Genomic DNA, 10,656 nt, shown 5'->3' with positions numbered 1-10,656 from the left:
ATAAACTTATAACTAGGACTTTAAAAGTAGTCAGCTCGTAACTATGACTTATAACCACCTTATTATTACTGACCTACTTTTAACTTACGAATTCGAAATTTTTTGGAAAGGAAATAAAAATTTGGAACCACGCTTTACGTGATTAGGCAATGTGAATGCATATTTCATATGAGCGGAACAGTATTTTATAAGTCGTTTTCTATGGTGTTTACGGGCGCCGAAGGCAAAATTATTTTAAATTTCAGTTTGAAACTAACAAACAATTTCTCTTCAGACATTGATTTTCATTCACCATTTGATAATGCCCCAGCTGATAACGAATATTATAGAAACGGCTAATCATTTGCTATTGACAACTACGATAAAAATAAACGATGATATCTAGCTAGTGGATCTCTTATCGCATCCCTTGAAATGGGCTAAATCCTGACATTTTGCCATTTTGCCTGACATAAATATATTGAAGTTATAGATTTTGGATCAAAAAGATACACTTTACATAAATGAAACTTGTCACTTTTATAAACATTTTACATTATACAATGTAAATGGAGCTTTGCTCATATGAAATATGCACTTACATTGCCTATACAAGCACAGCACGTACGTGAGTCTAAATTTTTATTTTGACGAGTGGAAATACCGCCATCCCACTAACCCACTGACGCAATCTACTATTAATAATATGCATAATTCCATTGTGTTATGTTAATTTATATGGAACCATATAAAATAAGAAATTTTGTCTGAAAAAATTCAGTTAATTTGAAAACTTTAACCAGCAACAACCTTGTTCTTAAAATTGGATTGAGCTCAAGAAGGAAAGCATCTTCTTTTATTCCTACGAGTAGCAACAAATAGTACATTTCGTACCTAGGACTAAAAGTCTTTTTTAGCGTGTGAGAAGTTTCCAGAAAGAGTCGAAGGCGAGGTCTGGCATCGAATACGCTAAAAAAGACTTTTAGTCCGAATAGTAGTTTTCATATTGGACGGAGAAAATTTCGACGAAGTCGCACTTTTCGGGTCCTAGGTATGAAAAATAATGTATTTACATCATCAGATACGAAGCACCAAAGGTGGAAGATACTTTTGTCATTTGGAGCTCAGATGAATCTATCATGTTGCAGTGTTAACTGAAGTTATTCGTACAAATTTTCACTTTCTTCTGCATTTCATCAAAAACATTTTCATAACCAGTCGTAACGACCTTAAATGGCATCTTTTCATAATGCCTGACATTGCAACGAAAATAACGATAAAAACTAAATGAAAATGGTTTTGTTAATCTAGCATTTCCTTCATTACGGAGAAGCCATGAGCGGGTAGTTTAAAATAAATAAATAAACAAATCATTTTTCTTCGACTGTTACATACATTTTATACGTGCACAACTATCATTATAGCTATAGGTATAGGGAAAAAGAGAGAGTTAAGTTGGTGAAGGTTTTCTAACATTTCGTTTAAGTTTTATAATACAAACAATTAAAAAAACCGAACTATGGTGCACCTGTTATATTCGTCTTATAAAAAAATAAACAAAACCCGATGTGATGTCCAAATTTTCATAAACAAAATATTTTTGTTTGGAAGATTCTCACTGTGAATTTTCTATTCCATTTCCTGTTTCAATTAATAATAAAGTGGAATCTTAATTATTTGCAATATTTCTACGATTCAATTAAATCTTGAATTTCAATTTTGAAGATTATGTGTAGCGTTTTATTCTTTGTTTAGAAAAGAGGGATGTATGGAAGTAGTAACTTTAACGTGTTATTCGTTTCGTTTTGTTGACCGATCAACATTTTAAAAACGGATGGTCGAGTGTTAAATATAATTCAATTTACCAACATCTAATATCTAATCTAATAGATTAAGGAATTTGATTTTTAATCTATATACATTCAGTCTCACACAGAGCGTACGAAATCACAATTACAATATCACATGACGATCAAATCGTCTTGACTAAAAATTAGCAATCAGGATAAAAGTAGAATCAGTCGGAAACAATGACTGGATCTGGATCAATTGGAGATAATGCTGAAAGATTCAAGCATAATCATTACATACGTTTAAAAGAAAATTACTGATTTACACCTATTGCTTTTGAATCACTAGGTTTGATGGGTTCATTAATGCGAAAAGCTTCTGGCGAACCACGATCAATGGATTACCTATTACAAAAGGTTTCTATTGTAATTCAACGGAGAAACGCTAGTTGCATTTTGGGGACTTTAGGACGTAGTAGAATGGATGATTTTTATTTATTGTAAATATTTGTTTTTTTGAAAAGATCGTTTTTTACTGGTTGCGCATTGCAGCCTTTTTTTTCGCTTTTCGCTTTTAAAAATAAAGCAAAAATATGACTAGATAGTTAAACAAAAGATTTAGAGACGCCCCGAAGTTCGGTCACAGATAATAGACTTCCTTTAAATTTGTTTATGTGTTGCCCGTTGACAAGTGGATCTCCACCGGTTTCTGGTGGGCTTTGATTTTCGTTTTTTCCAAGTTTCCACACGTCATTGACAATTTCATGATCGCGTGACGAAAAAGGACTTCACCTAGCACAAATCAAAGACCATGGGCATATGTTTGAAATTGCAATGTGGGAAAACAAAGAGAAACTTAATTTCAAAACCCACCGAAATCCCGTGCTTCCATCTTGATAAAAAAACGATCCAATTTTAATGTATTGGTACCAATTTTCGAGGAAATACTATTCATTAGACTCCAATGCTTTAAACATTTGCAAACAAAATTACTCTTATGGGTTTCCTCGAAAAGATAATCCCTCGAAAATAATTTCCCTTTTATAAGCGGCTAGTCATGTTATGTGTTTGACGACAAAGAACAGGTCGGGCTTGGATTTCTTATATAAAGCTAGATCTAAGTCAAAGCCAGTGAGTTAATAGTATTTTATATACTAGGTCAAGTAAGTGAATAATGATTGCCCAAGTTTTAATGTGTACGAGCGCACACATTCAAACCAGTGCATACGACTCACTTATTTGACATAGTATGTAATTCACACTCACATTTGGTTTTAACAAAAGAAGTAACAGATTTAATGATTTCAATGCGAAACCTTTGCCGTTTCGAAAATCATTTATAGATAAAAATGTGCCGGCGGCGGGTCTATATGGGTAACAAGGTTTTCATCAAAGAGTTATCATTTGATGTTGATCTAATATTTCAATGAAGATAATGTAGAGATATGACTTTTGTTTCTGTTTTTAACTAGTAAAATCCACAAAGTTCTACGCAAGAAGATCCCTCAAAATTAGCGTTTTACGATCACCAACGAAAATTCCGTTTTTGTTTTAGAAATGTATCAATAATATCAAGTTCATAGGGAAGTGTTTCGCTTTTAGAAGCATTAGGTAAACAGTACACAGATAATAACGTTTCAATCTCAATAACATATCATTCAAGAAACGATTCAAAGGAAATATTAAAACCTCCACTTCGTTAAGGTTTTTGTACTTTTCGTCAGACCTCTTTCGCAGAATTTGACATTCGACATTCGTTATGTCTCCTTCGAATATAATTTGTGATGAATCGTCTAATTTTATATTAATTTACGTGGTACGGCAATGTAAAGGGCGCTTCGCTCGTAATATGAATTTACATTTCCTATTCACGTAAAGCACTGTGCGTACAGCCCTCCCCTTCGGGTTACTCGTCAAAATAAAAATTTGGAACGTCGGACGTAATGTACTATTAATCTCATTTGGATATGGTAGGTCAGTTTGTCTTGAAATTAATGCAGAGAGATTGTAACAGTGTTGGAGTACGTTGAATGAGTTAACGATAATGGCTTTGATGTTACCTTATTCTTGATCTCAGGTTGATAAGTCTGCAACTCCGCTTTCAATTCTGATTTCAAGTTCGTCATTGTTACTTCGACAGGTTGTATTCACTGAACAACAACGGATTCGGATGTGAATTAGAAATGTGAATTAGAAACGCAAATTTTCTGACTTTTAATTTCGTAGTTTAATTGCATACAAACTAATTAGGTACTGCACACAAACTAAAAAGTTTACCATTTCTTCACAACGAAACGATTGAAAATTCGAAAGGAAAAAGCTCGCGTAATAGAAAAATAAAAATTTTTAACCACTGGTAAAGTCACGCTAAAAAAAATCACAAAAAAATATAATTTCTTTCTAGAATATATTTCTGCATATCGGACATGTTGACTTGCTGCTTGTACTGAACCATTTATACTGAAATGACAATTTGTTAGTAAGATCTGAAAGCAAAAACGAAATTGTCTTGACCAACTTACCAAACATGTTCCATGGAATTTCTTTTTGCACGTTTTACAACTTAACTTCGGCAACTGGCAAGTATCCTGATGTATTACGCTATAACAGACGTAACATTCTTCCACACCCTCGAATTTTCGATCCAAATTCCGCTTCCACAAATCCAAGCCATCAAAAATGGAACCATTTTGATGTGTCAAGAAAATTGTCAATTGCATAACGAGTACGCGTGATTGTAATCGACCTATAAGACAGTACTGAATATAGATCTGATATTGCGGTGAAGGGAATAAAAATGTATTTACCGCCAATTTGTTTACCGCTGTCCACTTTAACCACACCCAAAGGATGATTGACCGGCAGACTAACAGCACATTCCATACGAGCTTCGTCAATGGAATATGTGGCTAGCACCTCTCTGGTGGATAAGTGTACGGTGATCTGCATATTTTCGTGTTTGTCTCGCTTTTCCACCAGCGATCGCAGCTCCTCCTGGCAAATGATTGGCGACACGAAGCAAGTGGTTATTTTATCAACCAGCGTCTTTTGACGAGGATTCGAATCGTGCCACCATTTTCTAGCGACTGCCGGTAGATGTCGAAGAGTTTGCGAATAAATGAAGCAGGCATACCGTTCCGGAGTGATGTCAACATCTGGACAATTAGAAATTTCCACATTTGAATCAATCAACGTCCACCACAAAGAGTTTTTCAATCTTACCACTAATCTGTTCCCAAGTTAAGGGTGCAAAGAAAGCCGAGCCAATGTGCTTTGAATCTTGATTTCTCAGGATTTCCGCTGGCATCAAACGAAATAGACTGTTTAGCATAAACTGATCAAATTTACTGTCTGTTAAGTAGCTGGCATAAGTGGACCGCATCTCTGACGAACTTTTCGAGCAAATGTCCAGTATGCAATCCCATAGCAATAGATGCGGAATGGATATCTCGATGGGAACATCATTCAAATCATCCAATTCGTTCGTTTTAAAACTAAACTCATCCACGTACGGCTGCATGACATCATTTATCTGTTGAATGGCCGTTTCAAACTTTTGCAACAAATGCCACGGACCAGTCAATTTATCCTTTTTCCCTTGCATTTCCAACTCGTTTCTCTTGTTCAACTGATCCACATCTTGTGCTATCAAACCACGGGCTAGTCGCTTCAAAATTTCTGCACATGACACACGAATGGTGTGGCTGGAATGCGTGATGTTGGTCAAAGCAAAGTTAATCAGATCGTCCATGCTCGTCTTGGAGTCAATTTTATTCGCAACGATCACATGCTTGAAATCGATCGCTGCAACTGTAGGACTCAGAGACTCGATGAACGCAATATCTTTCAAATCGTTGCTTTTGCTGTTGACGAATTTCATGTAGCATTTCAGCACAATCAAATTAACATCCTTAGCAAATAAGTGCTCCCATTCGTCAATGACACTTGATAGCATTTCGGTTGAGCTTTTGGTTTTTTCCTGAGCAATAAATTTTGATAGGTTTTGGAAAAGACGATAAATAGCCGAAATGAATACAGCCACTTTAGTGGATTTGAAGTGTTCGCTTGTTTTCGAAACAGTTAGCACCCATGAACTCAAAGCTATTCGTATAATATCCCAAGAGGTTGTGTCCAATTGTTTGGGAAACACTGCAATTACTTGGCTTAGCAGATTGACCACCTCCGTCACGAGTATTATTTTGGATGAATCCCTTTGTGAGATGTCTCTGCAATTCGTAAAAATGAAATTTAATGAAACTATCGTACGACGGATCATTTCGTTTGGCTTACTCATTGTACAACAGAAACTCCTTGTCGGTTTTACTTTTCGTATACAGTTCTCCAATGAACTTCAAAGTTTGATCAATGACCTTTCTATCGTCGATTTCGTTGTAATTACTGCCGCGGAGATAATTTTGGATTATGCATCGCAGCTGAATTGCTTTGTAGAGAGTGCTCTCATCTAGGACTGACGGTTGAGGTAATAGTCTTGGAGCGAGTTTAGACGCTATCACCTGAAAGAGAAAGATAAAATGGTAAAATGATGTGACGAGTCAAGTGAGTCAGTTGTAAACTTTTATTTCGGACCCATAGATTACCTGGTACATGTTCATTTGAGCCAAATCCCACGAATCCTTAGTTGATGTCACGTCTTCGTATAACAGAACATGACCGTTTTCCGGATCGCTGTATTGTTCCATATTAGTTAGAACCAAACAACTAATCGACCAGAAGAAACCTTTCGTCGCAGCATTGAAAATCAATTTGTCTCTGATGGCCTGAAGGTTTTTCAAGGAAATATTTTTCAGGTACAACACAACCGATTCGGAAAGATTTAGTATAAGATTCTCCGTATACTCTTGCAGCTGTGGAGGAACAAAATTAGCTTTGAGTGTCAGCTTTTAAACATAAAATTTTCAGATGTAACACTCACAACAATGGAATGATTGATAAATGTATTGCCCAATGAAGCCACGTAGATGCCATGTAAAATTTCATCAAAAATGTTCTCCGACGAAACTTGAATCAAATTTTCATCCAAATCACAGAAATCTTCAGTGTACTCGTCATCGCCACTACTTTCGCCCGCTTCAACATCTCGACATTGCTTTATTCGACAAGTGATCTTGAACACAACACTGAATTTGAACTGCCACCACTTAAACAATTGATTCATCGTTGCTATGTAATTTGTGCCTTTAATTTCGCTATCAGTTCCGATATCCGGAACGGTCAATTCTTCGTGGGTGGTTTCAATGAATCCGCAAAAACTTTCGATCAAAGCAAAATTCGTCTTGTCTTCTTTAACACGTTGATTGAAAATCGTGTCCATGATGTCATCGGCCCGCTTATATTTTTCGTTTTCGTCGTCGATGCGCTCGATTGAACATAATATCAGTTTGGACACCATTTCCGCTAGATTTTCGATTACTTTCACCGATGGCTCGTCCGCTTGGTTCATACGACCATCGATTATTGCCGAACATTCATTGAGCAAAGTTTGGTTTAACTGAAGATCATTGCTGGACAAAGCATCTTGCCAGGACGTTGTTATTTCCCACATCGTATCTTCCGACAAGTCATCATTCACACTCTTCCGAATGCTAAATGCAAAAAATTCCAAAAATAGAAAATTTTGCAAATCCTTTTTCGCCGGATCACAACAGATAACTGGCATTATCTGTGCTAAGAAACTGGTGCAGATATCCAGTACGGTCGTTTTCGATTCATCGTTCAGTGCTTTTGCCAATACGCGAACGATACCGTCACAAGTGGCATTATCAATCAGAATCTCACCGTTTTCGTTCTGGAAAAAGCATTTGTGCAAAAAGTTTATGTTCTCCTTTGTGTCGCCGTCTAAGATTGCATTCGCACATTTTAACAAGATTTTTGTGACACTTGGTTGCCCGATTAGCTTGGTAACATTCGGTTCCATCACCAACGGATGGCTTAACAGTCGCGCTAGGAACCACGTCTGCACTTGTTCATTGTTAAATTTAATGAGCTTGTTGAGAAGGTCGGTTTTCTCCTCTGCATTCATATGGGTGTACATCAGTAAAATAATATCCACAACGCATTCCTTTCGAAGATTCGTGAGGAACAACCACATGGCGAATGTATCGTACAATTTGAAGAATCCATTTCCACCCGACAGTTTCATGAACAGATCTGCGCTGCCAAATTGTTTCAATAAATTTTCTAAATTCGCCAAACATCTTGGGCTATTTGTGGAAGTTGTCTTCTTAACATACAGCAAGCATAGCCGATAGATAAGTTCGTCGAAATGTGGTAGTTTCTTGGATGCTTTAACAACAGCGTCAACTTGATCTTCATCCGTAGCGAATTTTACACGAACATTTTTCGATTTCACCGAGTTGCTGTTTCGGAAACTTTGCACCAGATCGTAGTGACTGTCCAATATTCTCTCCACTTCTACATCACCATCTAACGACAGTTCCAAAATGGTGTAAAGTCGGTCCCAAATGTTGTTCAAAACCGATACGTACACAGCAGCCTCCTGATTACTCCAAGCTCCCAGCAACGAAGCAAGTGGGGGAAACACGTATTTCCCGTTGTTATTGTTCTCCCTTGTTATGCACCAGTCCAACACTTCAATCACATTCTCATCAACCAATTCGTTGCAATAGCTGACCAAATCCGATTCGGATGGGAAATCTTCGACTTTCAATTGCGTGAAAATAAATTGCAAACATTCGAAGTAAGCAATCGAAATGGAAGATATATCGGAACGGGATGAGCGAGACTCCAAGCCAATTTTGGTATTTCGAAAGAATTCCTTGTAAAATGGGTGTACGCCTTCCTGTAGTACGTTTGTATTTAATTTGGCTAGGAAGGGCAACATATGCGGATATATGACAGCTGCGTTACCATTGCCACCGGTTTTTAGAATCTTTGTCAATTTGGGAAGCAGTGCCTTTTCCATGTTGACGTGTTTGTACCTGTTGAAAGTGGAAATCGTTTCTTTAGTCGAGTACTATCAAAAATTGGAATGCCATTGGCAAAAAGATGTTTTGCCCAAGCTTACCAATCGTCAATTTTCTGCGATACCAACAAAATCGATTCCCAAACGAACGGCAAAGCAGCAGGTTCACTTTCATCTATCGCCTGAATTGCACAAGTGGTTGCTTGGGGTTGATGGTTTTCTAGCAAAAATATTCCGTACTGCAAAAGCGCCGACAGTGCTTCATACCAGGCGGCTCTAACGGCAGCTACCTTATGTTTGTGAAAACTCCAAAATTTCGGATTGTCCACCAATGAAGCGTTCTTTTGTGCTGCTTCCTGAAGCTGATCTGCCGATATTTTCGACAAATACAAAGCATATCCCTGCAAACTGCATGCAACAACCCGTTGGTATTTGGATTCGCATTCTTCGGTGCTGAACACCTTCGGATTGGACAGAGTGGTGGCCGTAAAAACAGTCAAATTTTTGATGATGTACTCCAGTACTTCGTTTTGACAGAAATTGAAAACTTCTTGTAACTTGGCTGGAGGAAATGCATTTTTGAACGACGCAGATGCAAGACTGGCTGCCGGAGGATACGAATCGTATTGGCTGGTAATCCAAATCGGTGCTAGTTGCTTCAAGTGTGGTGCAATATGTTTCCCGCATTTATTTACAACAGCTGCTTGAGCTTGTTGAGAGAATTCACGCACCCGATGCTCAACGTCAACTGCTAGGGTGCTATATAATCGAGGCCAGAACGGTAGAATTGCTAGAAAATGAAAGCCAATTTTATTTAACTGTTTCTTAAAAAACCCGTACAATCCTGTATACCTCTGACTGCATCCACATCAGATTGTCCGATCAATTCCGTAAATTCTTGCAGTGCTTTCACTTTGGTTGTGGAATCTTTTTTGGTCATTTTCCGGAAAACCAATTGGTAATTATAGTCGACATTGGAATCGATTTCCTCAGGCGAAATTTCACTTGATTGAAATCCCGGCAAAACGGATAAAAATCCACCGTCCGATATTGTCGATGCGAATCCAACAAACGGTTGCACGGATGTTCCTAACAATTCAGCGCTACGGCCACTGTTCGAGGGCTGAAAGTGTACGTCATTACCATTTGTTTGTTGACAATTTTCCATTTTTTTTTCTTTTGAAGTATTTTGCCAAATCGACGATACGATAAAAATAAACTAAGCGACGTTGCCTTACCCTTGAATTATTTTTCGTTCGTTGCGTTTGTTTCGTCTTTCCACCCATGACTGCGTTTTACCGATTGGCTGATTGGAATTGGGGACTACGGAAATTTGAATATTTCAACTATTTTATTTGCCTTTTATTTTGTAAAATCATCTGATTCGATTGAATAAATGATTTATTCACACGCGATTTTTTTTGACAATAAATTTTTTTATGAAGCTGTCATCACACAGACGAGAAGTTGGCTGTGTTTGGGGCTTGATACAAGGAGCCACCGTAATAGAACTATATCAAAAATATTTAACTGCGCTGTCCATCGGAGGATATAAATTAATCAGACTCTCAAGCCTCTCAAGTCAAGTATTCAACCAGTCGGTGAAATGAAATTCTCATACATTTTTGCACACGAGATGAAAATTTGAGAGATAGCCCATACATTTGTTGTCAAAATTTCATTTCATTATCTAATTGTATACTTGACTTTAATTAGCTTATGATTATCACGCACAAAATATCAGTAGCGGCCAAGCGGTGTATTCCAAAGTTGGTACATACATTCCTATAAGTTACTTGATACAAAAAAAAATTGTCAGAAAATTATCCTAAAAGAAGACATATTTCACAAGGTTTGAAAAATAGAGTTACACTTGAGAGATGTCATGGTGGCGCTGTCATTTTTAAACATGTATGGTGCATTCATGTAAATTTTGGGTATATT

General features: G+C 37.2%; 1 protein-coding gene across 1 annotated transcript; it reads right to left on the bottom strand.

Annotated features, from left to right (window-relative positions):
- Positions 1–3,963: 3,963 nt before the first annotated feature.
- Positions 3,964–10,166, bottom strand: LOC119073376 (E3 ubiquitin-protein ligase listerin). The gene is made up of 10 exons (XM_037178801.1): positions 9,951–10,166; positions 9,565–9,835; positions 8,815–9,502; positions 6,703–8,728; positions 6,368–6,634; positions 6,060–6,283; positions 4,992–5,995; positions 4,577–4,924; positions 4,292–4,515; positions 3,964–4,229 (listed from the first exon to the last, which is right to left on the bottom strand). The coding sequence occupies exons 1-10, from the start codon at positions 9,996–9,998 to the stop codon at positions 4,170–4,172; spliced, it is 5,160 nt and encodes a 1,719-aa protein (XP_037034696.1). The 5' UTR covers positions 9,999–10,166; the 3' UTR covers positions 3,964–4,169.
- Positions 10,167–10,656: the final 490 nt, after the last annotated feature.

Source organism: Bradysia coprophila, unplaced genomic scaffold (assembly GCF_014529535.1).
Source record: "Bradysia coprophila strain Holo2 unplaced genomic scaffold, BU_Bcop_v1 contig_138, whole genome shotgun sequence".
In the NCBI taxonomy this organism is placed as follows: Eukaryota; Metazoa; Arthropoda; class Insecta; order Diptera; family Sciaridae; genus Bradysia; species Bradysia coprophila.
Note: the sequence above shows the minus strand (reverse complement) of the source record. Positions and strands in the feature narration are given on the sequence as shown.